The sequence below is a fragment of the Eumetopias jubatus genome, unplaced genomic scaffold (assembly GCF_037043125.1).
Source record: "Eumetopias jubatus isolate StellerSeaLion01/CBP00866 unplaced genomic scaffold, mEumJub1_p1.0 scaffold_2, whole genome shotgun sequence".
In the NCBI taxonomy this organism is placed as follows: domain Eukaryota; kingdom Metazoa; phylum Chordata; class Mammalia; order Carnivora; family Otariidae; genus Eumetopias; species Eumetopias jubatus.
The window spans coordinates 160,693,240-160,713,428 of NW_028274808.1; the positions used below are offsets into that span (position 1 = coordinate 160,693,240).

General features: G+C 36.4%; 1 protein-coding gene and 1 pseudogene across 25 annotated transcripts in view; one reads left to right on the forward strand and one right to left on the reverse strand.

Annotated features, from left to right (window-relative positions):
• FIP1L1 (factor interacting with PAPOLA and CPSF1) overlaps nucleotides 1–20,189 on the reverse strand; it is a 77,826-nt gene extending 57,637 nt beyond the window's left edge. For 8 of the 25 annotated variants that reach the window (XM_088021174.1, XM_088021173.1, XM_088021168.1 and 5 more), the window contains exons 1-7: nucleotides 19,893–20,189; nucleotides 18,554–18,593; nucleotides 12,367–12,424; nucleotides 11,157–11,260; nucleotides 4,984–5,048; nucleotides 4,131–4,238; nucleotides 3,478–3,608 (exon numbers count right to left, since the gene is read on the reverse strand). In XM_088021174.1, coding sequence (XP_087877300.1) covers nucleotides 3,478–3,608; nucleotides 4,131–4,238; nucleotides 4,984–5,048; nucleotides 11,157–11,260; nucleotides 12,367–12,424; nucleotides 18,554–18,593; nucleotides 19,893–19,977 — 591 coding nt within the window. In that variant the 5' untranslated portion in view covers nucleotides 19,978–20,189. Of the gene's footprint in view, nucleotides 1–3,115; nucleotides 3,185–3,477; nucleotides 3,609–4,130; nucleotides 4,239–4,983; nucleotides 5,049–11,156; nucleotides 11,261–12,366; nucleotides 12,425–18,553; nucleotides 18,594–18,696; nucleotides 18,742–19,892 lie in introns of all 25 variants that reach the window. The other 17 variants (XM_088021164.1, XM_028100647.2, XM_088021166.1 and 14 more) reach the window with 4 other exon arrangements.
• On the forward strand, nucleotides 9,208–9,546 carry LOC114206661 (elongin-C pseudogene; annotated as a pseudogene).

Sequence of the window (20,189 nt, forward strand, 5' to 3'; positions counted from 1 at the left end):
TTTCTTGTGTTCTCCACACTCAAGGTTCTGACTAAAATGGCATATGCTTCTCTAATACTGTATCTTTAGACTTTAAAAAAAAAATACAGAAATAGAACTATATATAATGCTCAAAGTTACTTCTAATCCCAGAGTAATTTTTTTTGCCTCTTTTAAAATTTATTTTTTAAATTTAAATTCAATTAACATATAATATATTAGTTTCAGAGGTAGAGGTCAGTTATTCATCAGTCTTATATAATACCCACTGCTCATTACATCACACGCCGTCCTTAATGGCAGTCACCCGTTACCCCATCCACCCACCCTCTCCCCTCCAGCAACCCTGTTTCCTATAATTAAGTCTCTTATGGTTTGTCTCCCTCTGACTTTGCCTTGTTTTATTTTTCTCTCCCTTCCCCTATGATCCTTTTGTTTCTTAAATTCCAGGAGTTAAATCATGATAATTGTCTTTCTCTGATTGACTTATGTCTCTTAGCATAATACCCTCTAGTTCTATCCATGCTGTTGCAAATGGCAAGATTTCATTTTTTGATGGCTGCATAATATTCCATTGTATATATATACCACATCTTCTTTATCCATTCATCTGTCGATGGACATCTTGGCTCTTTCCACAGTTTGGCTATTGTGGACATTGCTGCTATAAACACTGGGGTGCAAGTGCCCCTTCAGATCACTACATTTGTATCTTTGGGGTAAATACCAGTATTGCAATTGCTGGGTCATAGGGTAGCTCTATTTTCAACTTCTTGAGGAACCTCCATACTGTTTTCCAGAGTGGCTACAACCAGCTTGCATTCCCACCAATAGTGTAAGAGGGTTCCCCATTCTCTGCATCCTTGCCAACATCTGTCGTTTCCTGACTTGTTAATTTTAGCCATTCTGACTGGTGTGAGGTGATATCTCATTGTGGTTTTGATTTGTATTTCTCCCAGGGTAATTTCTCATCAACTCATTTCTCCAATTTCTATAGCATTTTGTCTAAAATAAACATTTTGGTATCTAATACTACTTAAGAAATTTACCTCTGCATATTTGGGATACCCATTACATTCTTAAAATATTTTTTGTATTCTTCAGGTTGTAGGATATATAGTGAAAGACAACTCAGACTTTTTCAAAGAACAAGAGTCCTAGAGAAATTTGAACAAGGATTTTTTTTAAGGTGACAGAAACTTGCCTGAAACTTAAGGTCAAACAGCAACCTGAAAATGCCAAACACTCCCATACAACCAGTAGTTGCAGATTTTGAGCAACATCAATAAAACATATCCCAAAGACCACAATATACATTAAAAAGTTTGAGTCACACACATTATTAAAATACACACCCTAGGGGCACCTGGGTGGCTCAGTCGGTTAAGCGTCCAATATGTGATTTTGGGTCAGCTCATGATCTCACCAGTCAAGAGGCTGAGCACCCTCACCCAGTTGGGCTCCCAGCTCAGCAGGTAATCTGTTTTGAGATTCTCCCTCTACCCATCCCAACTCGCATACACTCTCAAATAAATATTAAAAAAAAAATAAAAAAATAAAATACACAGTTTCCAAATCAGTATTTGTAACAGATAAGTAGTATTTAATGTGCATTATCAAGGCAAGAAAAACCATTAGACTACACCCATTAAATTAAAATCCTTATTCATTCAGAACCAAATAAATCAGAATGGAACAATAACCTCCTCTCATATAACCAAAGGAACTTCAAAATAATTTTGATTTGCACAGTATGCATATATGCATGCACAGTATGCATATAAAAAATGCACAGTATGTATATAAAAAACTCATTCACGGTGACCACTTTCAATAAGAGACCAGCTCCTAGGAGTTTCTTTCTATTCTTTAGTTTCTGAGGTCTATTGCAAAAAGACAAAACACACAGAACCTGGCAGTTTACAAAGGCACCTTGTTTTCATTTCTGTTAGAAGAAATAAGAAGGACCACTGCAAACGAACTATTTCATCATCAAGACAACTTTTCTACCTATTCATTGTAATCAAGTGTAACAATATATTCACTCCTTAAATAAGAAGATAGCACCAAAAAGCACCTGATGACCATTTAAAAGAGAACAGACATCATTACACACTTTCAAAAGATTGACAGCAGAACAAGAACCAAATACTTACCCAAAGTAGGATGTAAATTAAAATTAAATTCTCTACCCAGAACCGTGTCCAGCAGAGCGCGGCTACATCTGCGGCTATAGCACACGTATTGCATAAGACAGTATTGCGGTGGACAGGGCTGCAGTCCCAAAAGGGTCACAGGGAAGTGCCTGCCTGCAGAAGTTCCCTGAGTATATAACCCAATCTAAAAGCCACTCCCAGTCTTCATTCCAGTGTCGTTCAATACAAGAATTAAGAACTAAGAAGTAATAAGGTAAAGGAAAAAGAGTACACAATCAGGTTTCGAGAAAAGTTTGTAGGTTGCTGTGTATTGCAGAAGTATGAAAATATGACATTATTCTTTGGATTGGGTCTGTGATCATATGGAATGGAGAAGCCAGAAATAAGACTCGATTTCCAAGTGGGAATATCAACCTGCAAGTCCCTACCTAAGCCTAATCCTTTTAAGTTATAAATTTTAAAAAATCAACGGCTTTATCCTATTCTGTTGAGTCTTTCTTAGAGACTCCTAAAAATGAGTAAGCTTGAGACATCTTAAGACTATAAGACACATTACACCAATAATTTTAGTGTCATACAGATAATAAGCAGTATGCCATCTTCCTTACCATATTTTTTTAAAGAAAATCGAGAAAAATAAGTCTCCAATTCTGATAAAGATTATAGCATGATCTAAAAGAGCTTAGTCTATTGGTGTGAACTTTTATATCCTACAAATATACACTACAATTCAAAATAAAATCACAACATACAGCAAGAATAGTTTTACTTGGCATTTGTTAGTATAATAGGCTATAAATTCACATGCTTGCAAAAGTGGAGATAAAACAACAATCAGCAAATTTGTAAGTCACCAGGAAGCCGAAGGTTTGGAAAAAAGGTAGCTATTTCCACTTTAATCTCATCCCTTGAGTAGTGGTATGGGAGCAGACTCAAGAACAAAAAATGAGAGCAACCAAGGATAATTTACTAAAATTCACCTTAAAAAGATTGAATCTGCCATCTTGGATCTCTGCACCTGGTGTAACTTCCATAGTACAGTCTTCGGCCTAAGTTAAATAACACATTCCCCATTAAGATACCACATAATTTTTAATTGATAGGCCATATAAAGACAAACTAGCTGTGGCTAGTCTGTGACTTGAAACTAAGAACATCAGATAATCAATAATATGAAACTGAAAGGGAAGGAAGGGAAAAAAACAAACACGGTAAAGAGAATGAAAATTTTAAACTATCTTATAGCATTTAATCACCTTAATGGGGAAAAAGTGATTTATCTGGGGAGTAAAATTTGGGACTGTAGAAAAGCCTGGGGTATTCTGGAATATTTACTAATTACCGTAATTTTATTTGTAGTAGAGGTAACTGGTATAACTTCAAGTCCCATTCGTATCCTCTTTTGTTTTTCACAGTAAGCTTTCCAGGTATCTTCATTAAACCCATAATTAAAATAATCAGAAAGATCAGCACCTAGCGATAAAGCACAGTGTTAGTGTATAAATATTTCAATCCTATTTTTATGCAGTACATAAACTATAAAAATACAAATTTAGTGTTCTATCAGTTTTATCACCCCTTCTAATTTTCCCAATTCTCCCAATTTCTACCATAAAGCAACAGTACTATAAAAATTTTTGATCAAAAGTATTTCCTTTAAGCCAGAGTATTATGCTAAGCAAAATAAGTCAGTCAGAGAAAGACAAACACCATATGATTTCACTCATGTGTAATTTAAGAAACAAAACAAACGAACATAGGGGGTAAAAAAGTATTTCCTTTAGAAATGGCATTATAATAAAACAATATGCAAGTCTACTCTGGTATAATGCAGTAAGATTTAATAATACACGTCATTCCTACTCATCTACTTAACACAAGAAAAATTATATTAAAAAATAATATTCTAAATGGTTGCTAAAAAACCAAAAACTTTTCTAATGACTGTTTGTACTAAAAATCTTTTGAAACAGATACAATCCACAATAATCTTACCAGGTTTACGCCATGGTTTATCTTCAAAAGAATCCAAATCTACCTCCAAGAGTGGAACTCCATTAATGCTTCCAGGTGCATCAAGGTCCACCCCTTTGACTTTTGTTCCTATTTTATAAAATTACAATATAGTGAAGGAGCTGTTATTAGCAAAAGGCTGAGAGATACCACAGCTAAACAGAAACCATTAACACCTTTTTACTACCGATAGCACTAAATACGGCAAAGGTTCCAAACAAAGCATTAGAGTTACATTTACCATAAATAAAAGGTGAGATCAAGCTTTATGGAGTAGCTGTAAAATAAACTGGACTGAAGAGTTTAGGGACTTGTTACTTATAAGGAATTCCTGTACCAACAGGAAGTTGCTAACTTCTGAGTTTTAAATCACTTTTTTGTACAGCCTGTGAGCTGTCTTTACCTTTTTAAAGGGTTGTAAAACGAACAAGAAAACCAAGCATGTGACAGGAACCCTGTGACCCACACAGCCTAAAATTTTTATTATGTAGCCCTTTACAGAAAATTTGTCCAAGGGCACCTGGATAGCTCAGTCGGTTAAGCATCTGTCCTCAGCTCAGGTCATGATCCCAGGATCCTGGGACTGAGCCTCACATCAGGCCCCCTCCTCAAACGGGCGTCTGCTTCTCCCTTTCCCTCTATGCACTCACACACACTCGCTCTCTCTCTCTCTCTCAAGTAAATAAATAAAATCTTAAAAAAAAAATTGTCTGTCTCCGTCATGTATGGTCAAAACCACTCTTTTTAACTGAGCTGTAATAGTTCAACCTATTTATGACCTATTCATACATACGCCTTATTTTCCTATTTATACAGCCGCAAATAGAAGTTTTACCTGTAGTTCCATAAACTCTTCCCCCTGTTTTGATGTTAAGATTTACAGGTGCTGTACCATAACTCCTAAAAACAAAATAAAAATTATACTGAGAAACTTAAAACAGCAATATATTCAACACGTACAAATAAATTATATACCCACACAGTAACTACACAGACTAACAATAACTTACACATTTTAGAAAAATGTTCTAATTTTAAAAGAAAAAGCAAATATTTTTTAAAAGTCTAACTTGCTTTCCATCTGAAAAAACCTACCTGCTACTAAGTCAGTATCTCGCTGTAACAAACTTCTTAAGAAATTTGGCTAAGAGGAAATAAGTCTATACATCTTTTCCTCATTTTCTCACCTCTTAGTTATTCAACATGCAGCAATCCTGCAAGAAAGAAATTTCTCCACCTTGTTTCCAAGTCCAGTGACCCCCCCTGTAGTCCTTCCTGCATTGGTTACTGTTGATAAATCCTCTTTCAAATACCCATGGGGTACTTTTATACATAAAATGCATTCATTATATTAAATCTAAAAATAAATCTAGGGTGAAAGCAGAACAGTGTTTGGTGGTAGTCCATGGTTAATGACTGAGGAAATAAGAGGGAAATTTCTAGAATGCTAGTAATGTCCCATATCATGTTCTGGATGGTGGTTATATGAATGTATACATATGAAACAATTATTGAGCTGTACTTTTTTAATGTAATATAATATACACATGACAGAGGGAAAAAAAGTACAAAATCTGGAGTCAGACCCAGGTTCAAATACAAGTTTTGTCAATTACTAGTTGTATAAATCTGGCTAAGTCACTTATGACCTCATGGAATTTGTATAAATTTTCTGTAATGTGGGTTTACAGACAGTTCTCTACTTTTCCATATAATGCCTTCTCGTATATGAAGAGGAAAATCAAATGTACTAAACAAAATATAGTAAGACCTCACTGTTTTCAGTGATATATTTCTCATTATATTCATGTTATTTAATTTGCTTCTTTACTCTCACAAGTTCAGGTAACTGGACTTGCAAAGATTCACTGTTTCTGATCTGCCTAATAATTTCCATTTTTTATCTACATGTACTAAAATTATGAGACTTAGTTTATTTACATTAGCACTATCATTTTGGTTTTCTGCTTAAAAAATGATATATAAAAAATGATTAAGTACAATAAAATATTCAAATAATTGTATAAAACTTCACTGCTATAAATGCAGAAACATAAAATAGCCCAAATTAAACTGTTACTGTCAGGTAGTACCACCATACAAACTTGAAGTGTTTAAATCACCTCCATGATATTAACTCATTAGTAAATGCTTAAACACCAACAGTGCATCAGATATAGTTCTCGGCTAAGGAACAAGAATTGAGGTACTGAACAAATACGGCTCCTGCCCCATGATGCTTACATTTCAACAATCTAAATCCAGCACAGCAAAAGCACTTTTGGGTTATCTATATCTGATGTACAAAAAGTTCTAGCTGTTTAAAAGTCAAATGTACAGGGGTGCCTGGGTGGCTCAGTCGGTTAAGTGTCTGCCTTCTGCTCAGGTCATGATCTCAGAGTCCTGGGATCGAGACCCAGGTTGGGCTCCCTGCTCAGACGGGAGGCTCCTCTTTCCCCTGCTCGCTCTCGCTCAAATATTTTATTAATAAATTAAAAAAACATAAAAAAGCCAAATGTACAAAAATCAAGTAGTCTCTAAATGGTCCTCTTACAGAATTGCTGAAGGATAAAACAAAATAGAATTCATAAAAGGCTTAGCCATAAGTTCAATAAATCAACTTCTTTGCTCCCACCCAGCTGCTTTCCCTTCCATGTTTTGCCTTTAAAACACCACTTTTCAGGTACCTGCGTGGCTCAGTCAGCTAAGTGTCTGACTTTTTTAAAGATTTTATTTATTTATTCATGAGAGAGAGAGAGAGAGAGAGAAGCAGAGGGAGAAGCAGGCTCCCCGCTGAGCAGGGAGCCCGATGTGAGACTTGATCCCAGGACCCTGGGATCATGACCTGAGCCGAAGGCAGATGCTTAACCATCTGAGCCACCCAGGCGCCCGTGTCTGACTCTTGATTTCAGCTCAGGTCGTGATCTCAGGATCACGAGATCAAGCCCCGTGTTGGGAGCCATACTCAGCACAGTCTGCTTAGGATATTCATTCTCTCTCTCTCTCTCCCCACCCATGCCTGCCCCTACCCCAGCTCACTCGTTCTCTGTTTCTAATAAAATTAAAATCTAAAAAAATAAAAAATAAAAAACACCATCACTTTTCTTTTTTAATACTACTAAGGCTTTGTATTCATTGTGTGTAGAGAAGCTTAGCTGTTTGGAAAATTGCACTTAAGCTAATCTGATTACCTTCCATTAGACCCCCATGAGGTCTCAGGATTCTCTAGGTGCCACATCTTACATACTTGGGTATTTAAGGAACTTCAAAATAAATACATCAAAAAAAATGTATTTTAACCTACTGCTTCTACATTACCCATACATGCTAATATACTTTTAGGTACTCAATTAACTGCTCTAGAAAGCTCTAAGTCATTGAGTCCTTTATCTCACTCTGCATCCACAACCAGTTACCCGTGTTATTTCTATTATGTACTCAAATGCATCTTTTTCCATCCATCCCTATACTGTTGCCACTGGCTTAGTCTGAATTATCATCTTATGTGGACAATTCAAATATATTAACTAATTTCTATTTAGTCCACCTCAACTACTGCTGTCTTTTATCTTTTCAAATAAACTAACCTGCTTAAAAACCTTTAAAGGTACTAACTCCCTCAAGTGGTTTCAACCACCTTTTTCCCATCTACCATATTCTCCAGCCATGCAGTTCCTGTAAGCCATGCTTCTACTACATCTCAGTAGTGTCCTGTGCTGAATCATCAGTCCTCTTCCTTCTGAGTCAAGAACTATCCAAACAAGTTCATATATTACCTCCTCTAGGACCTTTTCTTCAACACGTGTAGGCTTTTAGCAAGTCTCCTCTCAAAGTTTTCAATTCACTTTGCACATTTCCATTCTAGCACTTAAACCACACTGAAAGTATTTGCTCACGTCTGTCTTCCTCACTACTTCTAGTAAATAAGGATATCTTTATTATTTTCATAGTCTCATCATTAATTAATGTAGTGCCAACAAACATTTTTAAGTGTTTATGAATGGATAAATCTCAAAGGTAAGAAACCACTTCTCTGTACAAGCTAAATTATTCCCTACTATAAAATTTGCTTTTCTTACCTTATAGATAAAATGAACTACTTTGTAACAAAAGTATGTTTCCTAGAAAAATGCTACTTTGTACTTTCTAACAGCTTACAATAAACCCATTTAGTATTGTTCCTTGAATACAATTTGCTCTTTAAATTTGCTTCTGAAGGGCACCTGGGTGGCTCAGTTGGTTAAGCGATTGCCTTCGGCTCAGGTCATGATCCTGGAGTTCCAGGATCAAGTCCCGCATCGGGCTCCCTGCTCAGCAAGGAGTCTGCTTCTCCCTCCTCTCATGTGCTCTCTCTCTCTCTCATTCTCTCTCTCAAATAAATAAATAAAATCTTTAAAAAAAATAAATAAATTTGCTTCTGAAAATTCTGTGCACAAAGTTAAGTATTCATCCAATGTTATTTTCTCATAGGCTCTTTCAGTTTTCAAGAGATATATCTTGAAATATCAAGGTTAAATAAGTTCTATACCCTTCAGAAAGATCTATAAATGTTACTTTGAAATACAAAAAAAAAAAAAACCCAAACCATAAAAAGTAGATCAACTGAAGGGTAGAAGCATGGACAGAGATACGTACATTTACACATGTGTATGGTAAAGCAAACCTAGCAAAATGTACACTGTATAATCTAAATGATGGGTAAGTGGGTGTTCACACAATTCTTTCAACTTTCCTGGATAATTTGAAATTTTTCATATTGAAATGCTGAGGAAAAACACTGAAAGACAAATGAGTTCTTAACATTCAGTCTGATAGTTAATACAAATTTACTGAATATTTACTATATGTAAAGCAACATGAGGAATAGGGGAATTCATGAACTATGGTTTCTACTCAAGGAATTTAGAGTCTAAAGGTGATAAACATGAACCAACATAACTACATTTCATGAAACTGGAAACTGCTGTCAGAAATAAAGTTCAGGGCTGCGGTGGTTACAGGGCTGACAAGAAACTACTGAAGTTCCTGTGGAAGTGAAGTACAATTTCCTAAGAACATAATGGATGGAGAAGAGAAAAACTATGGTGGCTGTGAAGGCCCTGACGCCATGTATGTCAAATTGATATCTTCGGATGGTCATGAATTTATTGTAAAAAGAGAACATGCACTAAAATCCAGAACAATAGAAGCCATGTTGAGTGGCCCAGGTCAGTTTGCTGAGAATGAAACTAATTAAGTCAATTTTAGAGAGATCCCTTCACATGTGTCATCAAAAGTATGCATGTATTTTATCTATAAGATTTGCTACACTAAACACTACAGAGAGATTCCTGAATTCCCAATTGCACCTGAAATTGCTCTGGAAATGCTGATGGCTGCGAACTTCCTAGGTCGTTAGATAAAATAAATTATAATAAACTGTTAACTTTTTTCAGTAAAAAAACAAAAACAAAAATAAAAGTTCAGGAAAAGTACTATGGGAGTCTATGTACATTTAATATTTGAATGCAATTTCTACCAAAAATTTGGTCATATTAATAAAAAAAAAACCCCACCATTAGCTTTAACTGTTATATAAAATTATTTGTATTTGCAACTATAGAAGAGTATTTACTACATATACAATGATTATAATGTTCCTTTTGCATAATGCAGATGGCAAAGTCCTATTAGCATAGAGGTCTACTAGCATTTCATGTAAGCCCAACACTAATTTTTTAGGTGGAGATGAGAACACCAAGAATTACCTATCCTAACATGACTGTCTCTTCTCAACCCTGATCCTTAGTTTTAAAATTATACAGGCAGTCTTTATTATAATGTGAAATGGACCTTGACAATAACTGAGTTACCTTTAAGCTCCTAAAATAACTTTTGAAAACAAATGGCTCTAGTATAGAAATATTCAAAAATATTTATGTATATATTGCTTGATTCCAGATAAGGCTGCATAATGAATTACAGTGCAATTGATGAAAAGTTTATGTTCCCAATGCACAAGTACCACATTATACATCTAATCTGATAAAACACAGAAAAAATACTTTTACTTTACCACCATAACAAAATCACATTCTGTACTTTAATATATTCCCTTCTAGCTTTTCTGTAAGATTCTTTATGTGCTTAATGAGCTAATGACAGTCGATTTACTCAATTCAGTTTTACAGACTATGAAATTTTAGACAACATACTATCTTAAAGAGCCAACGATAATTAACTTCAAAAATATGCTATGAAGAGCAAAAAGAAATACTTTTGATACTGTTTTTATTGGACAAATTAAAAACCTAAACTCAGTTTTGGATAGTACAAGGGAAGAATGTAGATGAAATCTGTAATTTAAGGTTTTCTAACTCTAATTAAAGAATTTGTAGTACTCAATTTATAAAAACAGCTTAATTTCAGAAATCAAAAACAGTTGCTTCCATGTCACTTTAATAAATTAACTTTATCTTTAAGAAATATTTTTGTGGTAAAATTCCTTTTTATAATGAGATAGAATTGACACTATTAATTTTAGGTGTACAATATAATGATTTGATATATGTATAAATTGAAAGATGATTACAGTTAGTTATCACCCATCACCATACAGTTCCGCATTTTTTCTTGTGATGTAAACTTTTAAGATCTACTCTTCCAGAAACTCACGGTGAAATTTTAAGACGTGTTCTTTCATATCATGTAAGATGGACAAACGTAAAAGCAATGGAATCAACCACCACTAGTTCGATATAAGCATGCTACCTTTGACTCAGGCATACAATCATTAGTTATTAAAATAACTTACCACTTGCGTGGCTCAGTCAGTTCAGTATCCAACTCCTGGTTTCCACTCAGGTCATGATCTCAGGGTCATGAGATCAAGCCCCAGGTAGGGCTCCACACTCAGCGGGGAGTCTGCCTGAGACTGTCTCCCTCTCTCTCTCTCTGCCTCTCCCGCCTGTGTGCACATGCTCTCTCCCAAATACATAAATCTTAAAAAAAAAAACAAAAAAAACTTACCCGTACTGTGGTGCTCCCGTTTTAATGTCTCCTATAGTGACATGAACATCATCCTCATCATCATCACTGTCACTATCACTATCATCTTCAGTCTCGGTCACTTTCTATGCCAACATAAACAATTATAAAATACATTCAATAATTCATCTCAACATCTAATATGAATAATTGAAAAAGTAATCACTTTGTTTTTTGAAGTATAGTTTTAGAGAAAAATAATCACAATTTCATAGCACTGTTACCTCATTTATAACTAATGTTATATATGATAAAAACGGATAAGAATGTAAAATAAAATCTTCTCAGCATAATCTTTTTGTAAATAACACCTCATGTATTTTTTCCTATGATTCATAACTGCTTCTCTGCAAAAAGAATCTAAGGCATTGTACTAAGATATGTAGAACATAAATTATAAAAAATAAGTATTTGAGGAATTTTTGTCAAGAATATGAAGAGGAAAACAATTAACTGTAAGAGTCATGGTTAAACAGCACCAAAGAGTTAAGGAGCAGTTCACTTATTCTTGTCATTCATTTACAGTTAGAAGCGTCCCTGGATGCAAATGACTGAGGGAATATTTTGTTTCTATGAGTATAAAGTGGGACCATTTACAAAGGTTTTATTTTGGCTCTCAAAGGCAATTTTGTGACTAGTCACACACTAGTAAACAAAAAAGTAGATCACCTAGGCAAAATATTTTTTTGTATACAAGTTCAAGCCTGTAGAATAAGGATTTCCTTCTTTTCACAGGGTCAGAATGTTAAAATATTCATAAAACCAGTAATACATGTTCACCCCCCAAAACAACACTTTCAACAGGCATGAATGAGGTTAGACAATATCACATATTTATATAAAAACAAATTTTTCCAAAAGTTAGGACAATCAAACTTGGGCTGTGGGACTTAATGTTTTCCTTGAAAACAAGGTTCACTGTGATCTCTTCAGTTGAGCTACATTCAGTTCCTTGAAAGTGGTCAACTTCAAGCCTTTGCACGTGTTCCATTTCATGGAAAATCTCTTCCCACTATTGCTTCTCATCACTGTGCTTTTGATGGCACCGGATGAGGTGGGATATTAGAGCAGACCAGGTCATGTCGGACACTGAAAGTCATGTTAAACTTTTGGCTTTCTTCCTAAGTGAATGGGAAACTACTGATAAAGACTTTAATCAGAGAAGTAACTAAATTTCAAAGCCTTATGTTACCGGTTTAGGTACGCCGTTTTCAGCAGTTTCATCTTCAATTCCAGATGGAGGATTAGCACTACAAACAACAGAAATAAGTGCACAAGTCTGGTATTACTTTTCAGAAGTACAGACAGCGTACACTAGTATCTTTAAGCTGTATGATAGTTTCCTAAAATTACTGTCTCCACTGGAAAAGAAAAAGGATGGCAAAAACTGTCTGTGTTATTCTGTTATTCCTACTGCCTCACATAATACCCGTACTCAACATTCACAGAATAGAACTGCCTCCACAATTTATTAATGAATTTGACAATGGGATACAATTTAGGTTTTTTATTATTTTAAAAATAATAACACTTAATTTTACTTAGCCTCTTTATTGAACACCCACTATGTGCCAGGTACTACGGTAATTGCCAAAGGCTATGTAACACAGTTTTCACTTTTCCTGATTCCCAAGAACTCAAGATTTGTCATATAATCACATTAACTCTTTTAGTCTTCAGTTAACATACATGCTTCTTCCCAGTTTTGTTTCATCTATCTAAATGGATATACGTTCTTTATTTCATAAAAGATACATTTTAAGATTTAAAAAAAGTTTATCTTCATGTAAGACTGCCTTCCCATTTGATGCCAATAAGTAGCTCCAGACCTAATTTTGATGCATTAAAAAACAAATTACTTTTTGAAGGCCAATCAATACCTGAATTTGCCCTATTAAAGCAAAACTGATATAAAACAATAAACCCCTCTTTTCTCATGAGACTCAAGCATATGGTCATTAATCACCAAATAAAACTAGTACGGTAGTGTAACTGGCTTCTTATACTTTAGTAATTATGATTTCTATAGTGGGAACTAACCATTAACCTCACTTTATAAGTAAAGGAACCAAGTACAAAGCAATAACTCACATTTAGTAGGATTTCTAAGAAAAACATCCAGATCTTGATACAGATCAAACTTTTCATTAGGTTTCTGCTTATCTCTTCTACACTTCACTTTCTGTCAAGCAGTGTTATACTTTGTCAAGCAGTTTTTATATGTTGATTTAATCTCTACAGTAGTATTTTACAATACAATCCTCGTATAAAGCAAAATGAAGGATAAAAACTAAAAGTTTAACTGTTAAGTTTTCCTTGTGTTACTGCTTGACCCAAGAAAACAAATACACAACTATAATTCTTTAGTCCATTTAGCTCCTGCTTAATTATGTTTCTACAGGTAGACAGAAACAAGTTCGGTTTGTCACAAAACAGTATATTTAGCCAAAACTTGAGCAAATAAAACATGACAAAGTTGGACACAGCATAATGCAATGGTTAAGAAGTTTTAACAATGAGGGCGCCTGGGTGGCTCAGTTGGTTAAGCGACTGCCTTCGGCTCAGGTCATGATCCTGGAGTCCCGGGATCGAGTCCCGCATCGGGCTCCCTGCTCAGCAGGGAGTCTGCTTCTCCCTCTGACCCTCCCCCCCTCATGCTCTAGCTCATTCTTTCTCTCAAATAAATAAATATTAAAAAAAAAAAAAAAAAGAAGTTTTAACAATGAACCAGTCACAAAGAAGCTGGGGAGAACTCTAATAGCAAGGACTCTGCTCAGTTACAATGTGATGATGTACCAAGATGAATACTAGAACACAGGTTTGGTGAACATGCCTTCCCCAATAATTTAAAAGTTTTCATTCCCTATCACCATTAAAATGCTAGAAACATAGAATTATAAGCTTTCTCTAGAAAAATTAAGCTTTAAGAGTAGAAATTTTCCATAGGATGAAGTAAACTTAATAGCTCTCCAAATAAAATTTTAGTAAAGAATATAAAGACATTTTGACAGTAATGCTCAGGGAAGGTAGAAGACTTCCCTCCAATACATTTAATCAAGCTAAGTATAGAAAAATTAAAATTAAACAATGTTCAATCAGAAAAATAAGCTTTAGGAATTATAATCAAGAACTTATACCAACAAAATTAATGGAATAGATTTAAAAAATTGTATTTAACTGTGAATCTGTAACATTACCCATTGATTCTTGACCAATTAAAAAACGGTATGAAAAAATTATAATTACTTTTATAACTATAAGCTACACAAATCACAACTTTTGTGAATAACTGAGATTAGGGTTAGGAACTGGGTTGGATACATGAATTTAAACGATAAAATTTCACAATATAGCAGTGAGTGAAAAAAAAAATCTTCCAATTTAGGGGATGTCTTTAAGTGAGGAAGAATAATTTCAGCATCCCTTAAGTTCTATTTCCATGTCTCACTTCTTCCCTACATTCACTTTTTTAAAAATGCAGACATACCCATGTTGTCATGCTTTGCTTTATTATACTTCCCCGCTAAGTTTTTTTTTTTTTACAAATTGAAGGTTGGTTATAACAGTGTATCACCTACCAGTGCCATTTTCCCAAGAGCGTTTGCTCACTTTGTGTCTCTGTCACGTTTTGGTAATTCTTGCAGTACTTCATACTTTTTCATTACTGTATTTGTTACGGTGATCTCCTTGACGTTACTATGGTAATTGTTCTGGGTAGCTATACATCACAACCATTTAAGATGGTGAACTCAATCACTAAATATTGTGTGTGTTCTGACTGCTCCACTGACCAACCATCACCTGTCTCTCTCCCTCTCCTCAGGCTCCCTATTCCCTGAAACACAACAATATTGAAATTAGGTCAATTTATAACCATCTAATGGGTCTGAGTGTTCAAGTAAGAGAGCCCACACATCTCTCACTGTAATTCAGAAGCTAGAACTGATTAAGTTTAGTAAGGAAGGTGTGTGGAAGGCCGGAAGCCAGGCCTTTGTCACCAGCTGGCAAAGGTGTAAATGCACAAGAAAAGTTCTTGAAGATTAAAAGTGCTACACTTTAGTGAACACAAGAATGGCAAGAAAGTAAAAACACCTTACTGCCGATATGGAGAAAAGTCTGAGTGGTCTAGAGAGATCAAACCAGCCACAATATTCCCTTAAGTCAAAGGCTAATTCAGAGCAAGGCCCTTATAACTAATACCTCTTCAATTCTATGAAGGCTAATAGAGGTGAGGAAGCTATACAAAAGGCTGAAGTTATCAGAGGTTGATTCATGAGGTTGAAGGAAAGAAGCTGTCTCCATAACATAAAGTGCAAGGTGAAACAGCAAGTGCTGATGGAGAAGCTGCAGCAAGTTCCTCAGAAGATCTAGCTAAGATCATTCATAAAGGTGGTCACACTAAACAACAGATCTTCATGTAGACAAAAATAGCCCTCTGTTGGAAGAAGATGCCATCGGGGACTTTCACAGCTGAAAAGAAGTCAAGGCCTGGCTTCAAAGTTTCAAAGGACAGGCTGACTCTCTTGTGGGGGGCTAAATGAAGCTAATGCTCATCACTCTGAAAGTCCTAGGGCCCTTAAGAATTATGCTAAATCCACTCTGCCTGTGCTCTGTAAGTGGAAGAACAAAGCCTGGATGACAGCACATCTGTTTACAACATGGTTTACTGAATATTTTAAGCCCACTGTTGAGACTACTGCTCAGAAAAAAAGGATTCCTTTCAAAATATTACTGCCCATCGACAATGCAATGGTCACCTAAGAGCTCTCTCTCTGTTGGGAGACACACAATGATCATGATTAACGTTTTCATGCCTCATAACAAAATATTCATTCTGCAGCCCATGGATCAAGGAGTCACTTTGACTTTCAAGTCTTATTATTGAAGAAATAAATTTTTTTAAAGATTTTATTTATTTATTTGACAGAGAGATAAACAGCGAGAAAGGGAACACAAGCAGGGGGAGAGGGAGAAGCAGGCTTCCTGCCAAGTAAAGAGCCTGATGTGGGGCTCAATCCCAGGACGCTGGGATCATGACCTGAGCCGAAGGCAGACACTTAATGACTGAGCCACCCAGGTGCCCTTAAGAAATACATTTCATAAGACTATAGCTGCCATAGATAGTGATTCCTCTGATGCATCTGGGCAAAGTAAATTGAAAACCTTCTGGATAGGATTCATTATTTGAGATGACGTTAAGAACATTCATGATTCATGGAGAAAGGTCCAAATATCAACATAAACAGGAGTCCCCTCATGGAGGACTTTGAGGGGTTCCAGACTTCAGGGGAGGAAGTAAGTGCAGGTGTGGTGGAAATAACAAGAGAACTAGAATGAGAAGTGGAGGCTGAAGACGTGACTGAATTGCTGCAAGCTCATGACAAAACATGAACAGATGAGGGGTTGCTTCTTGTGGATGAGCAAAAAAAGTGGTTTCTTGACGTGGAACCTACTCCTGGTAAAGATGCTGTAAAGATTGTTGAAATGGCAAAAAAAAAAAAAAAAAAAAGGATTTAGAATATTACCTAAACTTAGTTGATAAAGCAGAAGCAGGGTTTAAGAGGACTGACTTCAATTTGGAAGGAAGTTCTACTGTGGATAAAATGCTACCAAACAGCATCACTGCTAGAGAGAAATCATTTGTGAAAGGAAGAGTCAATTCAATGTGGCAAGCTTCATGGTTGTCTTATTTTAAGAAACTGCCACAGCCACCCCAACCTTCATCAACCACCACCCTGATCATCAACAGCATTCATTTCGAAGCAAGACCCTGCAACCAGCAAAAACATTATGACTTGCTAAAAGTTCAGATGATGGTTTGGATTTTTTTTAGTATAAAAGTACTTTTTAATTAAGGTATGTACATTGGTTTTTAGACATAACACTATCGCACTTAAGAGACTACAGTATAAACAAAACTTTTATATGCACCAGGAAACAAAAAATTCATTTGACTCACTTTATTGGTGTGGAACTGAACCCACAGTATCTCTAAAGTATACCCCTGCCAGCTTTGAAATAGATTTCGTATAGCACACAAACCACCCATTTGAAGCGTTCAACTGAACGGTTTTTCACGTTTACAGTATAGTGCAACCACTACAACTGCCTAATTTCAGGACATTTTCATCACCCCAAAAGGAAGCCTTGTATATATTAGAAATCACTCCCCAGTTTTGCCTGACCTCAGTCATGGCAACGCTGTTTCTATAGATTTACCTATTCTGTACATTTATTTTAATTGAATCATACAATATGTAGTTCTTTGGGACTGGCTTCTTTAGCTTAGCATGTTTTCAAGGTTCATCCATGTTGTAACAGATATCAATACTTCATTTCTTTTTACTGCCACATAGTATTCCACCATATGGATATACCATATTTTATCTATCCATTCGTCATTTGATGGACTTTTATTTCCATTTTTTGGCTATTAATAAACAATGCTGCTATGAACATTCATGTACAAGTTTTTGTGTGGATATGTATCATTTCTCTAAGACATATATGTACAAGTGGAATTCCTGGATCATACAGTAACTATGTTTAATCTTCTGAGGAACTGCCTGTTTTCTAAAATAGCTGCACCTTTTTACAATCCCACCATCAGTGTATGAGAGTTCCAATTTCTGCATATCTTCACCAACACCTGTTACTTTCTTTGTGATGGTGGCCATCCTATCCTAATGGGTGTAAAGTGGTACTTCCTCCACTTTCTAAACCCAAATACTCTTTAAAAGATCTTTTAACCACCCCTTCCCCATTAGCGGACATTAAGGCATTGATACTAGATTGATGAGTAATGTCGGCATATCCATATACTTGTCTATGTGAGTTGTTCTGATATCGAGAAGTTTCAAGCTCCCTTTACATGTTCTATAAATGATACTAAAATCTTTCTAGCAGCCTAACAAAGGGAATCAATCTTAAAACAGATCCATTAATTCCACTTTCAATTTAAATAGAAAACGTTGAAATTATAACCAAAGTGCACTATACCATCGAAGGTATTAATAAATTGCAAAAACAGTAAAGGAATCTTTTTTAATAAAAAAATTTTTTTAACTTTTTCCTTATTAGTCTAATGGTTATATTGTATACTCCGCTACTAAGCTCACTTAAGAGTACAAAGTTACTTAATAGTGAAAAATATTCAAACCCTTACCTCAAAAACTTTGTCCCCAAGCTACTAGCAAATAAACAGAACTGATTAGGTCCTGAAATAGAAATAAACTCTAAAGTATGCAATGTCTTAGAACCTTCAGTCAATATGCTGTATTCAAGCCAATGATATTTACAATGAAAGAATTTTGACAATTTGTTGATAGAACCACTGTACCATACAATCTGTTTAAGTATCAACAACAAATTCCACTAACCTGGCATTTTCTTCTTCTGGCCTTTCAACTTCATTTTCATCTACCAAAAAAAATACATAAATAAATAAATAAAATTAACAAACAAACCATTCTTAAAGAAACCAGTATTATGAAAATCTGAAGTGATCATCACAAGCACTAACCTAGGTCCTTTGCCAAATCACTGTGCACATGCACGTCCCATGGGCCTATAAGCACATCCAAAGTTAGATCACCTTATAATGACTTAACAAGATATGTCTTTTATGAAAAAAAATCAGACTTTACTTCTATAAAAGCTTAATTTAAGAGGCATTCAAGATTTCTAGATCTTTGTTAAGGAAACCCTACACATTTACATTTCAAAGAATATTACTAATGCTAAATCTTGCCACCAAAAATAATGAATTTTACAAGTTTGTCAAAATCAAAGTTTGTCAAAGTCACAGCATCAAGGAGCTGCATGGTGCCCAAACGTGCACTTTTACTAAAGAATATACGTTTTAGGCAAGGAACACATATTAACTTTCAAAACTAGTTATCATTAACAGACAAAAGACTGACTTAATGAAAAGTTAAAAACCAGACGTCAAGTCCCTTTCATGAGGAAAGTACAAAGTGCACTGAACTTATTTGGGGAAAAAGATACATACGAAATAACTGAAAACTGTAAGCCTAAGGGACATGAGATACTTCTAATGATGTGGGTTAAAGAGCACTCTCTTAAAAATGAAAAACTTCACCTTAATACAGGAGACATTCGGGGTTTTCTTTATGGGCCATAATGTATTCCATCTCTTTTTCTCTTAATTAATTATTTTTAAAGCACGACTTTCAGACAAGGAGGTACCCTTGCAGGTGCATTCCATACAAACTGACCATCAAGAAACAAGACGTTAGTTTTACAGCATCAACTTTATTTAGCTATTATTACAGAAAGACTGTTTCTGAAAGAAAGGGACAGGGAGGGCATCCTACAGCCAAGGGGCAAGAAGAGATACACCAACAGAGCTCAGAATGGAGATTAAACAGCAAGGGAGCGAGCGTGGAGACGAGACGGCCTGGAAGACCCCGCGGGGAGGAGGGTGAGGCTGGGGGTCCGGACCCGCGCCCAGCCCCCGGCCCAGCCCGGCCTCCGCGGGGTGGCTGCGTGGTGGGGGCGTGGGCTGCGCGGGGGGTGGAGGCCAATGGGGAGGCCGGCGATCGCGCACGCCTCGCTGGGCCTAACTCAGGTCGGAGCACACTCCGTACCAAAGGCCCCACTGGCGGCGTGAGGGGCCCGGGACGCCGGCCGTTTGCGGGCTGGGAGGGGAGGCCTGAGGGAACCCGGGAGTGAGAGAAGGGACAGGAAGTTCCGTACCGCCATAGAGCCACTCTTCCTCCTCATCCCCTCCGGTCCCGCCGCTCAGCTCCGACACTAGGCGCTCGACCTCGCCGGCCGACATGGCCGCCCCGAGCACAAGTTAAAGGCGGCGATCAACAGCCCCCTCCAACCCCTTCCCAGCCTCGCTGCCCGAGGGCGCGAGAGGGGCGCGAACCCGCCGGCGAGGGAACGAAGAAAGCGCGAGACTCAAATCCCAGAAAGGCGGCCGCGGCGTTGGAGGCTGCAAACGAGACGACTCCGGCGGCGGTCCGCCTGCGCACGCGCAGCAGCAGC